This window comes from Equus caballus, chromosome 10 (assembly GCF_041296265.1).
Source record: "Equus caballus isolate H_3958 breed thoroughbred chromosome 10, TB-T2T, whole genome shotgun sequence".
In the NCBI taxonomy this organism is placed as follows: domain Eukaryota; kingdom Metazoa; phylum Chordata; class Mammalia; order Perissodactyla; family Equidae; genus Equus; species Equus caballus.
In genome coordinates this window covers 11,586,932-11,607,882 of record NC_091693.1, presented here as the reverse complement: position 1 = coordinate 11,607,882, position 20,951 = coordinate 11,586,932, and the positions used below count along the sequence as shown (strand labels likewise).

The window sequence follows — 20,951 nt, the reverse complement described above, 5'->3', positions numbered from 1 at the left end:
CACACCATTGTGTTTGTACTAAACGCCATTGAATTGGACACTTTAACATGGTTAAGAGTTAATTTTATGTTCTGTGAATTTCACTTCCAAAAGGAAATGATAATAGCAAGGCAGCACAGATAGCCGTTTTGCCTAGAAATGGTAGAACTTTATTTTGATCTCGCTGATTTTAGAGGATAAAATCAGAGAGGTAAGGAAGATATTTTTGAGTCACACAGCACATAAGTTGTGCGCTGAACTGGTCTTTTCAACTCAAGTAGGTAACAGGAGGGTGGGGGTGGGGGGTGTAGATGTGGACAAGGGACACCTGTTGCTGCTGTCCTCGGTAATCTTGGATGGAAACCTTTCCTTCCTTTCGGCCTCAGTTTCCCTAAGTCTGCTAGGGATGGTGGTAAGTTATTGAGTATTTCTTGACCCTGAAACCCTGAGATTTTACTCTCCATCAACAGTGCAGGCCGTCTGGGATAAATGGTGACTACAACAGGCTGGATGAAGGAAAGACTACAGAAAGTACTTTCCACTGGGGAGAGTGAACAGGGAGGAGTCAGGAGACCTCCACAAATTCATTGTGGGCAGAGGTGGGGGCTGGATGCAAAGATTCTGAGGGGGTCTGCATCCCTTGTCCCCCTCCCTGGCGGGGAAGGAAGGACAGCTGGAACACAGAGGGCAGCTTTGTCAACCCATTTATCCTGGGTGTGAAGTCAATGTCTTCTGGGGCCTGAGGAGAGCCCAAGGAGAAGTTCTGCAGCATCGAGGTCAAGATGAGGAAGAGCTGGGAGCGAGCCAAGCCCTCACCCAGACAGAGACGTTTTCCTGAAGACATAAGGGACATGTGTGTCACTGGGGGGAACCCTCTGAGAGCACTTGCTTGTTGAACCCCCACTCACCCAGGACATTTGCAGGCTCATTTACAAGACTTACCTGTGAGGTAACTCTGCTCCTATTCTTGTCCTCAATGCCAACAACATGTGTGTGTCTGTGTTTGTTTCTCTCTGTCCCACCTCTTCTCAGCCTATCCCCTGCCGTGACTCACACTGTCTCTCTCGGTCCTTGTTTTTGTCTCTCTTCTGTTATCTCTCTTTCTCTGTGTCTCTGGTTAAGTATATTCTCAACTAAGTCAATTCATGAGATAATGTGAAACCATTGGACTAGCATGCCCTGGTTATGAGGAGCCATGAGAGAGAGGTAGAGGGGAGCTGACACCTCTGCGGCCCCCATCCTGGACTGATATGCAGTAGGTGGGCACCAGGATCTGGATTGGCCATTAAAATACTGAACTACTTCTGAATGGGTGATGCACAGCCACTGTTCTAAGCTTCTGAGTGCCCCCACTTGTCTGGTCACTTTGACCATCCACCTGGACCCTAGACCTGTCCACAATCAGCATCAAATGGGTAAGCCTCCCAGACTATGTTCCAACGCCACCACCAGTGGCAGTTATGAATGGTCAGTGGCCCCATCACACCTGATAAACATTTTGAATAGCTTGCCCCACCCACCCTTGACCTTAAGTTTCTGCCTCTCATAACCCCTACTCATCTTCCTGCAAAATGGGATCCATCATCACAAAATTGTCCCACCTCGAGGGAGCCCCCAGGGTTCACTGTTGACTTAGCACAAGCGTGTGTCACTGGCATAATCAAGAGTGGGCAGCAAACTTGCCCCTGGGCTGGGCCATAGTTTGGACCTGCAGCATCAGTGGGAAAGGGATGCCCCACCCAGTGTAGTAAAGTGCACTATTGTTCACAAATATTCAGGGCACATCCCTGGGTGCATTTAACATCTCTGCCATGTTGAACTTGGATGGAACTTGCTTTGGCCAATCAAGTGAGGGCTAGATGGATGTCTGCCATGCTGTTTACCCTGCTTCTGCCTGTGTCAGGATAGAGTCTCTGATAGTCCCCATCTCTACAGGACTGTGATGTCCTGGGATGGGCATGTTGCATGAGCATGAAATTCACTTCTAGGCTTTAAGCTGCCTAATTGTTCAGGTTGTTTATCACAGCTCAACCTGCCCTGAGTAACATATGTCATGACTTCCTAGGGGGCCTCGGGCAAGCCCCCTGCTCTCTGGGCCTCTCTTGCTCCAGTTCTACGAAAGAGTGCCTGGTTCAACACTAAGACATCCACTATAGTTTTTTTTAACAGGTCAAAGGAGAAAAACAATTTGATCATGTGTCAGGAGCCAAAAAGATAGTTGAGAATTCTCAACACAAAATTCTGCTGGAATTTTTTAAAAAGAAGAACCTTTTGTAAAATACATCAGATTATAAATATACTAGAAACAGATGTAAGGAGATTTAAAATTATAGCGTATGATAAATTTCAAGTGAGTTGCTAAAAGTTGAATTATCTGGTATGTGATTGGATCAGGACAACTGCAGGACCATAAGAGTGAGAATTCCCCCAATTATTGTGCCCTAAGTGCCTTCTGGGCCACACTCTAGTCTGGGGCTTGGATTTTAACAACTGGCTCATAAGAAATAAGTCATTGAATTTTCCTTCTTTCCTCTTCCCTTCTGTTCTCTTTCTTCCCTCTGCCCTTTCTTTTATCTACCAACCTATCATCTATGTATGTATGTATATATGTATGTATGTATTTCTCTATCTATCTACCCATCCATCCATCCATCACCTACCTTGGTGTGTGCCCACATATTTAGTAAAAAGTTTGAAAGCACATCTTCTGAAACATTAACAGACAAGATTTTGGTAGTGAATGCAGGTGATTGTCACTTTCAACTTTACTTCCTTATTTGTATAAAAAATGGAAAAATTATACAGTTACTTTTATTTTGAAAGAAAAGCTGAACATGCTTTTCCCAATTCTTGGAACATACAAGTGATCAATAATAAATTATTTTCTTTTCTGTTCTTTGTGTGTGCATGTGCATGCATGTGTGTGTCTTTGTCTGTCACATTATCTCCATCACTGATTTCGTCTCCATCTTTCTCCCCCATCATCCCTCCTCTCTCTCATCTCCCTCACAATATCTCTGTGTCTGTAGATGTCTTACTTTCTCTTTCCTTCAGAATCCTCATCTTTTTCAAAGGTGTTCACCCAGTGTTTGGGGTTGGACAAAGGGAGAAAATCACACACAGACAGGAGGTCAGCAGGCATTCTCATAAGATGGGAGGGCATGACTTACCCATGGAGAAAGGAATGAAGGCTTCGTGCTTTCTGAAGTTGCCCTCTGCATCCAGAAAGTGACCAGGGTAGAAGACATCTGGCTTCTCAAAGTGGCGTGGGTCATGGAGGACAGAGGTCAGCATGACATACACAGTAGTGTCCTAAGAGGACATCAAAGCCAAGGGGGCCCAAATGGCCATCAACAAGGAGCAGTTGAATCAACGATGGTACATACACAGTTGACAATAACCTTTATCCGCTGTATGGTCTACAGTTGATGGTTAAAATAATTGATAAAATGGTGAATGGAATTATTCTGCCCCATTTGGTTATTGGTTGTGCCCTGAGCTCTCCAGGAATCTCCACTGAGCACCTTGACTCTTCTTCCCAAACATCCTTTGGACTGCTCCATGAACCATAAAGTAAAAGGGTCACATCTGGCTCAGTGGAGGCCTCCAAGGACCCGACTCCTGCACAAGGACAGGAATCTAATAAGATGGGTGTGCCCATTGGGTGGTTAGATATTATGAGTATCACTCCTAGGTACATCAATACTCAGGAACATTTGCGACCATGGAGACAATGAGTTAGAACTCTATGCCTTGACCTGAAAATATATTGACAGCATACTCTTATACTGTAAAAGGAAAGCCACACACATACAATCACAAAATAAAAATAGGTTGAAAGTGTATTGGTATGAGCATAAAGACAGGAAGGGGTGGAAATGTGCACACTACACACAAGTTTCAAAGTGATAGATACAGTATGAACTGATATTGGTATACATATGTGGTATATGTCCATATAATTCAAAGAAAGTGTGGAAGGAGAAAAGCCAAATTGTGAATGCCTTCTCAAGAATGAGGAAGGTAGGGGAGATGATAAAATAGTTTGAAAATAATGCCCTATTGTATTACAAGTTTCAACAAGTATATATACTTTTTTCAGAAATCTAACGTCTAATAAAGGAAAAATACAAGCCAGACAAAAGGGAGAATTCTTCTCTGTATTTCTAAAATGCCCCTTCGTCCAACAGAAATCTGGCAATAAAAATTCTCATTGCAATCCAACAACCAGAGATATGAAGCAAAAGACTGCAGGCAGTCAGCACTTCCATCCAAGATTCTGTGGCCCTGCTGGTCTCACCTTAGGGAGATGATATCCCCGGAAGTCAGTGTCCTTGATGACAAGGTGGGGGACACCAAAGGGGATGAGGTCAATGAATCTTTGTATCTCATGGATCACAGCATCTGTATAAGGCATTTTTGCCTGATCTTCAAGGGCTGGGAGACGATGTGGGCCAATCACTCTGTCAATCTCTGCCTGGACTTTCTCTAAGAACGGTGAGGGTGACAGGAGGGTTATCAATGAATGTCCATAACAATGGGCTTAGCCAAGTCACCTAAAAAGTGACTTGCAGACTGGGGGGAAGTTCTCATCAACGGTTTACTGAGATGTTGGGTAATTGTTCCTTCTCAATGAAAGTATCAAGAAAGAAAGTCAGTGGCTTGATTCGTGGGAAGTCTTGTCTGTTGTTTCCACTCTAGTTATGAGAGGGAATCACTTGCATAAGGATGGGCGGGTGGAAATTCATTCAACACTTAAGGCACCTATTTTTTTTTCAAAAAAACAAACTGAAAATGAGTTGTGGCTGGAAGTGGGGTCATGTCCCTCTGTCCCACTGATTTGGTATGTGATCTTGGATAAGTCATTTCTCCACTCCGGGACTAAATTCATTATGTGTAAAATAAAGGGGTTTGATTAGATGAGAGTTTCTCCAAGTCTGATCTACAGACCATCCACATGAGAACCTTTCTAGCAGCTTTTTATTTAGCTGTAAATCAGCAGTATACTCCAAATTCTGTCAAGAAGCACGTCCTTTTGTAGACTGCAATATGCCTTGGGAATAATAATGCTTTGTGCCTGGAGCATGCCCTGTAAACCATAAAGCACCTTACAACCTCCCAAGTGTTTTTGCAAATTACAAAACACTTCATAAGTACAAAAGTACCTTCTAAACCTTAGACTGCTTCATTGAATGAAAAAAACTGTGTAAACTATGAAGTACCTTGTCAAATTCAAAGAGATTTGTTGGCAGCAAGGCTTCAGTATAAGTTACAAACCCCTACGGGGTGGGGTTTTTAATTTTTCATATTGATTAAGACAGAAGTCGTCTGTTTTCACCTATCTCCAAAAGACCTTCCAGCAAGGCCTCAGAGAGCCTCCAATGTCCATGCCTCCATGCACCATAAGCCCAGCTCACCTAAGACATCCGGGTACTTAAAAAGGAGAAGAAGCGCATAGCGGAGTGTGGAGCTGGAGGTCTCCGTGCCAGCGAAGAGCAACGAGAGCACGGTGTGGATGAGATTCTTGTGGTGGAAGTCAGTCTCAGGATCTGAGCATTCCTGGGGGAGGCAATGGACAATCCTTGATGCCGCTCCTTGCATCCATTTTAGTTTCTAGGTCTTTGCATCTCCCCTCACACACCCATGTTACTCTGTGCCTGTTTTTCTGTTTCTCTGCTTCATTTTTTCTTTATTCAAGGCCAACAACGTAGCAAAAGAGTGGGCTCTGGAGCCAAAAGACTGGAATCAAGCTCAGGCCCTATCATTTACTAGCTGTGTGCCTTTGGTCAAGGAACTTAATCTCTCTGTGCCTTAGTTCATCAAAAGGTGTTGTTTTGATATTATGTATGGAAGCGTTCAATAATGTTAGGGATTGATTTTTTGTTGTTCTTATGATCTTCTCTGTCCTTTGGTGTCTTTACTCTCCTGATTGGCTCTTGCAGTTGTATAACCAGAGGTAACATTGAAGATATTTAACAACCTGTATGACTCCTGCCAGAGCAGTCAGAACAGACATGAGCCTCCAAAGCAGCAGACCAGACATGGGCTCTGACCAATAAGAACAGACTTGGGTCTCTGACCAATCAGAATGGGAGGGGCTTCTCAGACAGAGGAAACAAAAGAAAAAATAAACAAATGGGACTACATCAGACTAAAAAGCTTCTACAAGGAAATAGAACCACCAACAAAACAAAAAGACAATCCACCAACTGGGAGAAACTATTTGCAAATCATATATCCGACAAGGAGTTAATTTCCAAAACACATAAAGAACTCGTAGAACTCAACAAAAAAAAGCAAACAGCCAGATCAAGAAATGGGCAGAGGATGTGAACAGACATTCTTCCAAAGAAGATATACAGATGGCCAATAGGCACATGAAAAGATGTTCAACATCACTCATTATTGGGGAAATGCAAATCAAAAGTACAATGAGATATCACTTCACACCTGTCAGAATGGCTATTATTAACAAGACACAAGATAACAAATGTTGGAGAGGATGTGGAGAAAAGAGAACCCTCATACACTGCTGGTGGGAATGTAAGATGGTGCAGCCACTATGGAAAACAGTGTGGAGAGTTCTCAAAAATTTAAAAATAGAAATACCATATGATCGTGCCATTCTACTTTTGAATATTTATCCAAAGAACATGAGAACCCTAATTTGAAAAGTTATATGTGCCTTATTTTCATTGCAGCATTACTCACAATAGCTAAGACTTGGAAACAACCTAAGCATCCATCAATGGATGATAAAGAAGATGCAGTCCACACACACACACACGCACACACACAGTGGAATACTACTCAGCCATTAAAAAAGATAAAATTGTGCCATTTTTGGCAATGCAGTTGGACCTTGAGATTATTATGCTAAGAGAAACAACACAAAAACAATACCATATGATTTCACTGGAAAACAAACAACAAACACTAAAATAATGAGAACAGATTTGTGGTTACCAAAGGGGAAGGGGGTGGGGGGAAGGAGATAGGGATAAAGGGGCACATATGTATTGTGATGATGGAAACTAGACTTTTGGTGGTGAACATGATGCAGTGTATACAGAAGCTGAAATATATAATGAACACCTGAAATTTACACAATCTTATAAACCGATGTGACCTCAATAAAATATTAGAAAAAAAATAATGAGGTGGGGGAACAGGGTCTCAGAGGTCTCCTGCTGGGCCAGACCTTAACTCTTTAGCTGCTGCCTCTTAATAGACTTTTCAGGAGGGGATCCTGGGGAGCTAAGTAGGGAATGAGGGGAAGTGGGGTTGGGTCATTGGCATTCTTACTAACCCCTAGGGAAGAATTTCAATATTTAAACAACACATACATCATACTCAAACACACTATCTCAATGTCAGTAGTGTGCCCATAACTCTTTTTCCCACCCATCCCTAATCCAATTCAACCCTTGCCTTGTCCATGCGGAGCAGGAAGGAATCAATGAGGTCCCTTGGGTTGCTGGGGTCCAGCGTTTTCCAGTGCCTCTTGATGTTCTCAGAGGTAAAATTTTCCATTTCTTGAATGATTCTGTACAAGCGAGTGTGTGGGCCAGGAAAGTGTTTCAAGATGCTAGAGAGGAATTCAAACACCTACGGGGAAGCAGGGAAGGCCTCAGAACCGGTTCTAGGCTCTAGGCTTCTGTTCTGGGTGTTGACGTTGTGCACTGCACAGTAGAAACCTCTGAAGGGCACCATTCTCCACGTGGATTTCAGGAATGCGACTCCTACCTGAGGAGACACACACCCACACACCCAGACACACAGTGGGGCAGGAACAGCTGCACCCTGCCGCAATCACTCTTATGTCTGCTGAGGTTTCTTTCAAAGTCCAACCTTGTCAGAGGTCTGATTCCTCCTCCCAATCTGACATTGCCTCACCTGAAAGGATGTAGGGTGTGACATACGTACATAGAAAGGCAACCTCCTGATGCCCTCTTGCTTCAGTGTTCAGGATAGATAGCATCTGATCCCTTCCCAGGGTTCACCCACCCCAATTCCTGACCACTGTGGAATCTTTGGCCTCACCTGGCTGTAGAAAGAGCTGAGGATGATGAGGACTTCATTCATTAAATTTAGCAGCCGTAAGAATTGGGTGTCCTGGTAATTAAAGCGCTCACCAAATATAATGGAGCAGAGGATGTTGGCCGTAACAGAGTTAAAGAGGACGGTGGGATCCAGATAGGACCCTGGGGACAAGAGGTCTGTCATGTAGGTCCTTGTATTGCCCTAACACTTGTATTGCCCTAACCCTTGTATTGCACTGGCGGTGCTCTCTTGGCTTTGTTGGTTGATGGCTTTCTCTGTCTCTTGGCCAGCCCAGCTCTCAATGGGTCTCTGCACCTCATTTTTCTTTCTGAGAGTCCTCTTTATGTGTCTCTTCTTGTTTTTCTCTGTCCCTGTCCGGGTCTGACTTTCTTGGTCTTCCTGTGTCTTTCTCTGGTCTTGTCTCTGACTCTTTCTTGGAGGCTCAGCCGCTTCTCTGTACTTGGTCTTTTCATGCCCCATCTCTTCGTGCTCCCTGCCTCCCTGCCTCACTGACCCTCCGTGTCTCCCCTAATCTATTTCTATTTTTATATTTTTAAGTCTTTTCCTTGCAGTTTCTGCTTCTGGATCAATCTTTGTCAGTGTCTTCAGTTTGCCTCTGCCTTTCTGTCTCTCTATCTCTTTTCTCTGTTTCTCTGTCTGCTTTCTCTGCCTTTCCCTCTCTTCTTCCCAGTCTCTGTCTCTCTCTCTCATCCTCATCCTCTTAGACTCTTTCTCTCTCTCTGTCTTTCTCTGAACCTGTGTCTGAATCTACCTGTCTGTGTCCTGGCTCTCTCTCCATCAGTCATGTTCTCTCTGTCCTCATCTCTGTCCCCATCTCGCTCACACTCTGCCTGCCCCTCTGTCTTTCTACCCCATCCTGGGCTCACCTTGGGATTTCCGCAGCTCCTCCACCAGACACTGAGACTCCTCCTTGATTCGTTCCTCCATGCTCCGTTTCCCCATGCCAAAGTCCTTCATGGTGGCCACAGAGAATCGTCGAAGGGTCTTCCAAGACTTTCCATTGGCAAAGGCAACACCTGATTGGTGCAGTATGTAAGGAAGGTTGGGAGGAGGCGTGGGGTGTTCTCTCAGCCTCTCTCCAATCCCCACCTCCATCCCGACTCACCAGCTCCCTGCAAGATGGGGTCGAGGATGGCAACGTGACCTCGGCCAGAAAAAGCCTCAGCCTGATCCACCAGGGCCTCTCTCACTGCCTCGTACCCACACAGGATGACGGCTGGCTGGGTCCCCAGGTAGATCGTGAAGACATCCCCGTATTTCTCTCGCAGCTGTGGGGGCAGGTCCTGATCTCACTCTCTAACTCAAGAGAAAGGTCTTAACGCTCCCACCTGGATCACACCTTCCAGGGTAGCCTAAATCCCACTGGCTGCAGCTCCATCAGGGAAGAATGGAGACTTGAACTCTGTGGCCTCCTTCACGTCTCCCACACATTCCCTCACCCCAAGTATCCTTCTCTTTCGGCTTTTCCAAGAACCCTCGCAGCTTTGGATTTTAAGAATTGCAGAGACTCCCCTCACCTGAGTTATAGTACTTCTTCTTCCCAATTGCCACAGGACCACAGCTCTAAGTGTCAAGTCTATCAGAATTTCTCCCTCCAGTCTGCCTTTCCTCCATTCTTTCCCACAGGAATTCCAGAAGCTTCTCCAGTGGGTAAGTCGGGCCATGTCGCTGCTGGATGAATACAATCCCCAAGCTGGCCGGCCAAGTCCCACCCAGAGTTTTACCCCAACATGCTTTTCTGCTTGTGAGCTGTTTCCTGTCCAACTCCCTCCTGCTCTCCACCCCTTTGCCCTCCCCATCTCACCGCCTGGAAGGACTTGAGAAAGTCCTTGTGGTCCAGATGCAAAATGTTTCCCAGGAAGGGCAGAGGCCAAGGTCCAGGAGGGAGGCGACCCCGGGAAGTGGGCTGGCTCCAGAGTAGCAAGAGGCCAATGAGGATGATGAGAAGCAGGATGGCCATCAGCGCCATGGTTGTCTCTGTGCCTGTCTTTCCTCCTCCTACCTCTCTTAAAAAGCAGGCTGCTCTCTTGTTTGTTGTCTTATTTCTGTGATTGCTGGGACAAGGTATGCCAGGAATGTACCTTGGCAGATTCCAGGTAACTCTCCAGAGGAAACAAGAAGCTAAATGTGGGAGGTGCCACACAGACCAGGAGTTTAGCATCTTCATTGCATCCCAAGGCCTCCTTCCCATTGTCCCTGGCTGGCCAGAGTTATCTCCGTGGGCAATGCCACTGAATGGAGAGCACCTCTCTCAAGGAAGGGTGGAGTTGTCAACTGTGGAACTTGTGAGGCTGGGTTTAGGCTAGTTGCACTGCAAGGGTGGCTCTCAGCTGGTTTTGTCAAAGGGTGGGGGGCATTGCAACATGAGTGATCGACAGTAGCTGGCATTCAGAACTGGGGCACCTTGTGTCCTTTGGGGACAAGGATTTATTATGGGCATCATAGGAGAGTGAGATAGGGAGAAGGAAACATGGCCTGATAGGGAGGCCTAGAGTCATGTTGGGTGAGTTGGAGGTTTACCTGATTTAGCCGCTCATTTATTTATTCATTCATTCCTCAGCAAATATTTTTGAATACCTGTCATATGTCACACACTGTCTAGGTGCTGAGAGTACAGCAATGAACAACACAATGAGTTTGCCTTCATGGACCTGGCATTGAGTTGAAGGATTTGGTCTCCTCTTCTGGAAAGATCTCTAGTAACCTGACAATAAATGAGTCACATGTAAAATGGCCTGAATCACCACCTGACTCAAGAGGTCAGGGTTTGGATGTTTATTTGAGTCTCAGGGGACTTGAAGGGGAATATGAGGGAATCCACATCACCAGTTTAGAGTCACACAGCTCAGGGGCCACGGGCTGAGGAGGCCCTTTCATAGAAGGAAGAAGGGGAAAGCCAGTAAGAATGAGGATGTGGGACAACAACAATGGTCTACAACTATCATCAACAATGCAGATGAACCTAGAAAATGTCAGGCTGAGTGAAAGTGGCCAGACACAAAAGATCACACATTGTGTGACTCCATTCATAGGAAATTTCCAGAATAGGCAAATCCACAGAGATAGAAAGCAGATGTGTTTTCCAGAGGCCGAGAGGAAGGGGAAAATGAGGAGCGACTGCTGATGGGTGTGGGGTTTTCTCCTGGGGTGATGAAAATATTTGGAAGTAGATAGTGGTGGTAGATGCACAACATCCTGAATGAATCAACTCCCATTGAATTGCAAACTTTAAAATGGTTAATTTTATGTTATGTTAATTCACTTCACTAATTTAAAAATATATGTGGAGGGAGAAAGAGCTATGTTGAAGAGTTTGAATTCTAGAGCCACATAGACAGAGTGGGAATCATGCTCCTCCACTCACTAGCCATGTGACCTCGGGCAACTGATGTCACTACCTGGTCTCTTTCTACTCATCTGTAAAGTGGGCATGATCATTGTACCCACCACAGGGGCTAAGAGGAAGAGGATTCAAACACAGTCATGTATGCCCAGATTGTGGAGCACAAGGGGTTGACAAGTGGAGGGTGTGGTTGTTCTGAGGAAGGGAGAAGTCACTCAGGGTCAGCTGTGGCCTGGGAGGTGGAACTGCAGGGATCCTGAGCCAAATTTCCTGTTTTAGCCCCCATTTCTATATATACATCACTTCTGGAATTCTATTAACAGAGGAAAGGCAAAACCTACTTGAGGCTTTAGAAGAGCTGCAGCATTATGGAAGGTGAGACTGCAGGAAGGACTTTCCCACAGAGGTGGCAACAAAGGAGGGGGAAGGATACAGGCTTGCAGTAGGTCTCTCAGAGGTGGGAAGACATGGAGAGAGTCAGGGGCCATTCTTTGCAGAGGTGGGGATACTTCATGACCATGGCATCCTTTGACCCCCTTCCCTCAGCCCCCTTGGTGGGGCAGGAAGCTGGTCTGGTACATTGGGAGTAGTTTGCCCACACGACTGCCCCATGGAGTGCAGTTGATGTCCTCAGGGGCCATGGTGCTGGCCAGGGAGAAGTTCTGGAGGATGGCGGTGAAGAATAGGAATAATTCAGTGTGAGCAATGCCTTCACCAAGACAAATGCACTTGCCTGTGGGCACAGAGGATCACCAATGAGGGCATGGGGCAGGTGCACATTCTTTGACCTGTCACATTCCAAAGTCCAGACATCTGTGTCCATTGCAACAGATTTGCATGGCATTGACCTTTAATCTGCAATTCAGAGTGGAGTTTTAGGGGGTTCTCAAACCCTGATGACCAAGAGGCAAATTTTAGGGTGAGTGTGCCTTGCACAATTTTCCTTGACAGCGTTTGCAGTTTCTATTAGATTTCCAAAGGGTTTGGTTTCCCCACAGGATCTAAAGACTCACTTCTGGTCAGATGTGTGTGTGTGTGTGTTTGTGTCTGCTCCACATGTAGGTGTGTGCATATTTGTTACATAACATTTCTAATGTCCTTCTTGTCTAATATGGGGAGAATGGTACCTATCTCGTTGGGCTATTGTGAGGTTAAACAAGTTAATATTTTTAAAATTTCTTAAAATAGAATTCTATCCTGGCCCATATTTAGAATCCTATAAATGTAGTTAGTGCTTTGTGTTTGTTTCTGGGTGTGTGAGGTGGAGAGTTTCTGTAGGGTGTGTCTCTGGTGCTGCGTATGTTTGTCTATCTCTGAGATTTCTTCTTGTCTCAGACTGAGAGCCATGTACTTCAAGAGTTCTGAAAAATCTCTGAATTGTACATTAAGTTGTAAATGAGACTGAGGCACTTGAGTTAGGAGTCTATGGCTTCCATCACGTTCTCAGAGGTGTAGAGATACCCCCTCCCAATAGATTATAAATAACCAGCTTGGAGAGAAATGAGGACAAAGGGAGCCCAAAACTTAGGCAGAGACACTGAGAACCTCCTCCTTTACCTCCACGATTCTTCATCCGCAAACTGACAACCTTGGAAGGGTAGGTCAAGGATGAGTTTCTGGGAATTTGCTAGACATTTCAAGTTGATAGACATCGTGCCTGTGTGAAGCTATCTGGGCAAGGGTCCACATCTTCCTGGCACATCCAGAAGTCAGGAGACATGTGCCTCGAGGTACTCTGGGCAGAACTCCGGACTGGTCCTTCTCCTCTAACTGGTTCTGCAACTCAGCTCTTTCCAGAACAACCTGACACGTGTTATCTCCCTCCCACCCCATCCTCCTCATCCCTGTGACTGTCCTTTGGATGTGCTTTGGTATCCCTTTGTCTCTCACACCTTTTTGGCTCAGGTTGTCTTTCTGGCCATGGCAGCCAGCCTCAGTCTTTTTGTTTGTCTATACCTCCTGTCAGTCACTGTTTGTCTGTCTCTCTCCTCTTTGTCTCCTTTTTTTCTGCATTCTCCCTTCTTACTTTCCTCCATGTCTCTGTTTGGCTCTGCTTCTCTCTTGCTCTCATTTGACATCACCCTCTAAAGATCTCTTTTCTCTCTTGTACTATTTCTTCTTCTCTGCTTATGTGACTCTCTTTGTTTCCTCTCTCTTATCTGTGTCTCTCCCTTTTCCTCTCCCCTTCCCTCCTTCCTTCTCTATCCCCTCCTTCTTCCTTCTTCTCCTTCTCTCTCTCTCTCCCCTCCTCCCTGTCTCATCTCACATTCACTCTCTGTCCCTTTCCAGCAATACCTCCCCTGTATCTTTCTCCCTCTGTGTCTCTCTTTGTTCCTCTCTCTGTTTCTCATTCCCTCTATTCTCTGTCTCTCTCTGTCCTTGTTTCTCTGTCTCTCTGCTTCTCTCTAAACATAGGACAGGATTATTGAATGGAGGAATTGACCCACCCCCCCAACCACATGGCCGTCAACTCTCACTTAAGATGAAATGAGGGAGGAGGCCATTGCACTGTGCAGAACCAAAGTCCTGGGTCGCTGAAGTGATTGATACAACTCAAGACAGGGACTTGATCTTGGGTCTTCCTTTCTACTGAATGGTAAGGAACCTGGGGCTAGAGGTTTTCTCTAGATGGGGCCTAAGTTTGGAAAATGGAAACAGAGACATGTCAGAGCATGTCACGAGCCTCTCTGGTTCCCCAGTGCCAGCAGGAGAAATCCAAATGCCACCCAACTTTCAAGGCCCTCCAGGTGAGGTCCTCACCCTTATCCTCACCTGTAATCCTCAAGAAGGCTCACTGATCTGTAGTTTTTCAAATGCTCCACACTGCCTCCGCCTTCAGGTTTTGCCCTTGCTGCTGCCTCTGTCTGGAACACTCTCCAGTGGCTGACTGATGCTCACCCATGAGGTCTTTGCTTAGAAGCCAGGGCTTCAGGTAAGCTTTTCCTCACCAACCTACCAAGAGTAGTCAGTAATTCTTATTTTGTGCTCCAAAGGTCCCCTTAGGAACACTTATCACAAGTATGATTAATTATAATAGTAATAATTGCCCCATAAGCACTTAATTTGTGCCACCCAGTTCTAAGCACATTGCAAGCATTAATTCATTCAATTAGACACTATTTTGTGACCACACAGTGAATGTCCATCTCCCCTGCTGGAACATAAATTTCCTGGGACAGGAACTGTGTCTTTATGTTGCTTGTCCTGTGTATTATCTTTGGACTCCAATAGAGCACTGGGCTGAGAGTAATGCTGAACAGATATTTTGTACTTACATGCGGAGATGTGAAAACACTTGCCCAGGATCCAACTTATCAACATGTGTCTGGGAGGTGATCTCACTTCTCAAACCCCCTCTAGGATTGTAGTGGGTTAACACAGGTAAAGCAAGTGTCATATGCTCACTGCTGAATAAATAAACACCTCTCGTTGATTGCCTCAAGGATGGGATGGCACCTGCACTCTGGTGTCTGGGAAAGGCAGTGTGGTTCCAGCTTGTCTGTGGAGAAGGGGGTAAAAGTTTCATTCTTCTTCAGTGATCCTTTGGCATCCAGAAAGTGGTCAAGGTTGAAGGCGTCTGGTTTTTCAAAGTAACGTGGGTCATGGAGAGCAAAGCTCAGGATGGGCTATTCTTCTGTGCCATGAGGGAAGGTCACCAGATCAAAAGATATTGCTATTCCGTTCCCCATTCCACCCCAGAAAAAAATGGAACAAGAGGGCTCTAGTGATAAAACCAACAAGAGGTCAAGCTTGGTGATTAAGAGAACCCAGGATGCCCACCTAGGACAGATGTGGGAACCCAGCTGGCCTCACCTTGAGGGTGATGTATGCTCAGAATTGAGTGTCTTTGGTGACCACGTGGGGCACGCCAATGGGGATAAGTTTCGAGAATCTCTGAATCTCATGAATGATTGTCTCAGTGTGTGGTATTTTGGATTGGTCCTTGAAGGCTGCAGGGTCGTGTGAGCCAATCTCCTGATCAATTTCTTTGTGGATTCTCTCTGCACAGACGAGTGGGACCAGTTGACCTCATTTTAAACAGGTGTTCAGCAGGGACACTGTTCTATGGGCCAATGAGCCAGGAAATATCTACAGCAAAGTGTTAGATTATTGATAACCCTCAAAGCAACCAGCTTTGTCTGTCAGCGGGGTGGGAGGAAGAAACAAGAATTCTCATCCATTGAATCTAATGAATGTTATGTATGCTGCATCCCCGTGCACAGGTAAACAGACACACACATACCCACATGTGCCACATTTTTCCATAGAAATTCAGATTCATAACTCTAGGCTATGACCCTTTCAAAATTCTCCAAGATGAGTAAAAAGGTGAACTGCTATTTATTGTGAATGTAAGACAGATGAGGCACTGTATGAGGTCCTCAGGAATACAACAGTGAAACAGACAACTAGATTAACCCAAGACCAACTAGATTAATAAATGAACACAGCAATCAATCAATTCACCAATGGATCAATTCATGAATGGAAAGATTGATGAATAGAAGAACATTAGTGAATGTATGTATGCATTTACTTATAAATGAATAGATGAATTAATGAATCATTAAGTAATAAATAGTCCTTAGACCAACAAACCACATGAATGGATGAATGGCCAGATTTAGGGAAGAATGACTGACTGAATAATGTAGTGAAGGAATGAGTAAATAAAGAAATAATTGTATGGATGGATTGAATGATCAATGGATAAATCAAGGATGAGCAAATGAATTAAATGGATAAATGATGGAAAATATGGATGAAGGATGAATTGAAAGACTGACTGATGGAAGAACTAAGGAATGAAACCTAGCTCATAGAAGCACAAATGGATACATGAATGAGTGAATGGGCCAATGAATCAATGGCAAATATTTCACTCAATCAATCACTGTTTCAAAGGATTAACAGATAAATCAATTAATCCAAATAATGAACATAAGTGTATGTTTTTGGATAAATAAATGACAAAAGAATTTGAGGATATAGGTTAATTAATGAATAAAAGGACAGACAGAAGAATGGATGGATGGATGGATGGATGCGTTAGTCTGTAAGTCATTTAGAAAACAGTAGGAGAACAGATTGACAGATTCTTCATCCATCCATCCACCAACAGGGCTGGCCTAGTTGGAGGCTCCTTCAAAAGCTGCAGTGATCCAGGTATAAGAGAGGAATGCACCCTCTCTCATGGATTAAGGAACTCTAGCCCCACTTCTGCTGCACTAAAAGGGGTCAGAGGACCCCCGTCGATTGGCTGTCTCCTGTGTACCCACTTTTGATGTGAGTGTATTTGAGCATGAGCAGGAATCCATAGTGCAGAGTGATGCTGGTGATCTCAGTGTCAGTGAAGTAGACTGAGAGCACAGTGATGATGAGGTTCTGCTGGTGCAACTCGCTGTTCAGGTCGGACTTCTCCTGGGTCCAGAGAAGTAGGCCTAATGTCAGGGGAGGTTGGAGTGTCACTGGCCAGATGTCTTTTGGGATGCCCTCCACCTGTTTCTGGGTCTCTCCAACCACTGGCTCATTTTACTTTTCTCTCTCTTCTGCATGCACAACCACATATCTCTATTTCGATCTGTCTCTGTCTCTCTTCGCTCTGTCTGACTGTGTTTCAATCTTTCTCAACAGGTCTTTGGTGTGTTTGTCTCTTTTCCTCTCCAAGTCTCTTTCTGCCTCTGTGTGTCTTTTCACCTGTTGCTGTATTTTTGCCCCTTCTCCTGTATTTCCTGTATCTCTCTCTCCCTCTCTTCCATACTTCATCTCCCCACTCTGTTCCCTCCAGTATCTCCCGTCCTTTTCTTATCTCCTCTCCTCATCCTCTGTTCTGCCCTCCCCCTCTTCCTCACTCTCTAACCCTTTCCCCTCCCTTCTTCTCACTCCCAGTGTTTTCATTCCTCCCATACCCTCCAACTTCCCTCTCCCAAACCCCACTGTCCATGTGGAGCAGGTAGGTATCAATGAAGTCCCAGGGGTTGCTGGGGTCCAACATTTCACAGTGCTCCTCCGCAATGTGGACAGTGAAGGCTTTGATTTTCATCAGGTTTTTGTGGACCTACCTTTGTGTGCCAGGACAGTGCTTCAGCATGTCAGAGAAAAGCTCGAACACCTGCAGAGGCAGGAGAGAAGGGGTTATGAGGTCCTCCTGGGGCTGGGTCACACAGGGGGGCAGCCCTTCTATGCCACGATACTGCCAAGGGAGAGTCTCTGTCTCTGTTTCTGTCTTTATGTCTCTTATCTCTGTGTGTGTGCGTGTGTGTGTCTCTCTCTCTGTACCTGAGTCCCTTGCTCACTGCTTCCATGTCTCCTTTGATCTGTTATTCTCACATTTTTTCTTTCTGCATCATCCTCTCTCAATCTGATGTCTTTCTCTTGGTCTCTGCCCCACCTCTCCATTTCCATTCCATCTCTCCTTATCTCTGTATGTCTTGCCTTCTTATCATCTCTCTGGGCTTCGCTTGCCTACCTCAGCCCATATATCTGTTCTACTCAAACCTTTTTATGACTCTTCCACCTCACCACTTGCATCTCTCTTGCTGTGTCAAGTATTGATAACATGATGTTTACGCAGGAAGAGTCTGATGACTTCAGAGTATTTATTTACTGTGAAGCATATTGGTATTGTTTTCCTCACGATAAGTGTAATAGCTAACTTGCTGCAAATAATTTCCAAAAATGCAGAATCTTATCGAAATAAAATTCCTTCTTAGTAGCTCCGTCTATAGATAACCACTGTTACCTCTTTGGTGGATATCCTTCCAGAGTGTTCTCTCTCCATGATTCTCTATGGGAAGAGGAAATGCAAACCACCTGTTGGGCTTGTTGCAAATACTCACTGTGGGCCCCATTCCCACTTTGTAACAATCCTACCTGTGAATCTGACATTCACCTGGTGAAGAAAGACAGCCAAGCACACTGTTCTTCAGTTTAATTTTTTTAGCTTAATATACAAAAGGTGTATTTCGAGATTGGTCAAGAAAGAGAAACTTTGTTATTTTGTTTTAAAAGAGGAGCATATTCCCTTATAGTCTGGGGAGCAATTTTTAAAAACAGAAAGAATGAGGAGAAGTGGGGACAATGAAGAAACGCAGTGTTTTATTTTCACGTATCCTCGTATTTCTTCAAGTGAGGGACTTTACCAAAGGCACAGGCAAAGATTCAGCGGAAGCAGGGACAGAAGAGTAGAGAACCTGAAGTCTGACTCATTCTCTCTCTGTCTCACACATCCACACAGACACACACACAACCACAGTCTTTTCAACTGTCTCTCTCAGGATCTCTTCATCTCTGCCCCTCTTTGTCCTGTTTTCTCTGTCCTCTCTTCCAAGCCCTCATTCCTTAGTCTCTCTATTCCTGCCTCCTCCATCACTTCCCTTTCTTTCTTTTAGTCTCTTAGTCCCTTTCTTACCATCTACCCCTCCCTGCAGGTCTCAGTGTCCTTGTCTTTCCCTGTTGTCTCTGCCCAGCTTTCAGCACTAACCTCATTTCTTCATAAGCAAATCACCCCCTTTTCCCTATCCTGGAGGCCCTCCTTATCCCGCTGTCCCTCAGCTTCTTCCTGACATTGCTGGAGAAGTGGCTGACAAGCACAAAAGACTCGTAGGTCCAGTCCAGGAGCAGCAGGAATTGGGGAATCTCTGTAGGAGACAGGTTTTCCAAAGATAATGGAGCAGATGATGTTTGCAGTGATGGCGTGGCTGTAGAAGTTGAGGTCCTGGAGGGCTCCTAGGGGGAGGAGGTGCAGGTTACTGGACACAGACTCAAAGGCCTGAGGAGCATTTGGCTGCTGCCCCGGCTCTTTGTGACCGTCCTCCTTTGCTCAGTAACGGTGAAGAAAATGGCACTAAGAACAGCTACTACTCACTAGCCTGTGTTAGGTGCCAGGCTCTATTCCAAGCATGTCGCATATTGTTATTTAATTCTTTCCACAACCCTGTGAGGAATATCCAATGCTTTGATTATCCACATTTCATAGATGGGCGATTGGGAGGCTATATCATTTGACCAGGGTTGCACAGCTATCATCTCTCGGGCTGGGACTCAGACCCAGGCCATCCAGCTACAGGGCTGTGTGGTTGGTCTCAACTCAGGCCCCAGATCTGACTCTGGGAGCTGGTAGAGTTCAGTCTCGGGGGCAGGGGTGGCTCAGAGCAGGTGTTCAATCAATCACATGTGCAAATTAAAAAGCTCTGCTCTCCCTGTCCCTTATGTGGCACTCCCCCTTCATCTCTTCTCTCCAACCTTTGGTCTTAGGGAATTGTTCTGCACTTGTTAGTTGATGTCAGTGTACCCCAGGCTTGGCACCACCGGAGGGAGGGTGAGCTGTGAGCCCAGGAATGTCAGGTCAGTGCAGCCTCTCTCTCTGTGTCTCATCTGTCCATCTTCTCTTGTTCCCCTGCAGACCCTTTCCTGAGACTTTCTGTCTCTCTAATTTTCTCTCCCTCAATTCCTCTCTCCCTTTGTTTCTTTCTGCCTCTTTGAGCCTCTTTGACTCTCTCTTTTGTCTCTGCATGTCGCTCTTGTTCTTGGTCCCTCCATGTCTCTCTCTGTCTCCTCTGTGTCTCTGTGTCATTCTGTTTCTTCCTGTCTTTCTTCTCAGCCCTCTATACCAATTCCTCTGTTGCTCCCGGTGTCTCTGCCTCTGCTTCTCCTTCCCAGCCTCCACATTTATGTCTTGCAAATTCTTAAGAAACGATCCTGTCAACTTTATGTCTCAGTACCATCCATTTATGCGTTTTCCCAAAACAACCAGAAATACTTCTTTGAGAGCTCATCTAGATGCCTGATAGCAACATACCCCCCTGCCCTATTTGCTCTCTGCTGGCTCATCAGCAGTTCACCTACATAAAGGAAAACTCAGTTTGCCATTTTCTCAATGTCTGTACTGGTTGGTGTCAAGATGGTGGCATAGGTGGACTCTGAACTTACCTTCTGCCATGACCAAGCCAAGGTACAACAATTACCCAAGAAAGAAGTGTGAAAACTGTATAAAAAGAACCCCAGCAAAAAGCGACAGTTTTGGGGCTGGCCCCGTGGCCGAGTGGTTAAGTTCGCGCGCTCTGCTGCAGGCGGCCCAGTGTTTCGTTGGTTCGAATCCTGGGCGCGGACATGGCACTGCTCATCAAACCACGCTGAGGCAGCGTCCCACATGCCACAACTAGAAGGACCCACAACAAAGAATATGCAACTATGTACGGGGGGCTTTGGGGAGAAAAAGGAAAAAAATAAAATCTTAAAAAAAAAATAAAAAAAATAAAAAATAAAAAAGCGACAGTTTTGACTGAGGCAGAAGAGAGAGAAATTCCTTTCTGGAGAGAAAAAAATCCACCTTCACAAGGCATGGAACTTCACAGCCAACCAGGAGCAATCCTATGTTAGGCAGCCTTCCCTGGAGGAACGGGGACCTGAGTGGGGGAATGTTACTACTATAAGCATCCTTCAGACTCAGCACAACTAGGATGAGTCTCATAATATCTGGCTTTCTGGTAGTCAACTTCAATGGGGAAAACCCCTAGAAAAGTTTTCAGACATAGGCAGGAAAAAGCCAGCTCTTAAAGGGCCC

At 45.4% G+C, this 20,951-nt stretch overlaps 1 protein-coding gene and 2 pseudogenes across 1 annotated transcript; 1 reads left to right on the top strand and 2 right to left on the bottom strand.

The window, feature by feature from the left end:
- Positions 1 to 20,951, top strand: part of LOC100147010 (cytochrome P450 2B11-like) — a 52,107-nt pseudogene that overhangs the window by 12,906 nt on the left and 18,250 nt on the right.
- On the bottom strand, positions 127 to 10,053 carry CYP2B46 (cytochrome P450 family 2 subfamily B member 46). The gene is made up of 9 exons (XM_001498389.3): positions 9,848 to 10,053; positions 9,149 to 9,311; positions 8,910 to 9,059; positions 8,023 to 8,183; positions 7,411 to 7,587; positions 5,397 to 5,538; positions 4,280 to 4,467; positions 3,150 to 3,291; positions 127 to 813 (listed from the first exon to the last, which is right to left on the bottom strand). The coding sequence occupies exons 1-9, from the start codon at positions 10,010 to 10,012 to the stop codon at positions 545 to 547; spliced, it is 1,557 nt and encodes a 518-aa protein (XP_001498439.1). The 5' UTR covers positions 10,013 to 10,053; the 3' UTR covers positions 127 to 544.
- LOC111775397 (cytochrome P450 2B11-like) lies at positions 11,929 to 20,327 on the bottom strand (annotated as a pseudogene).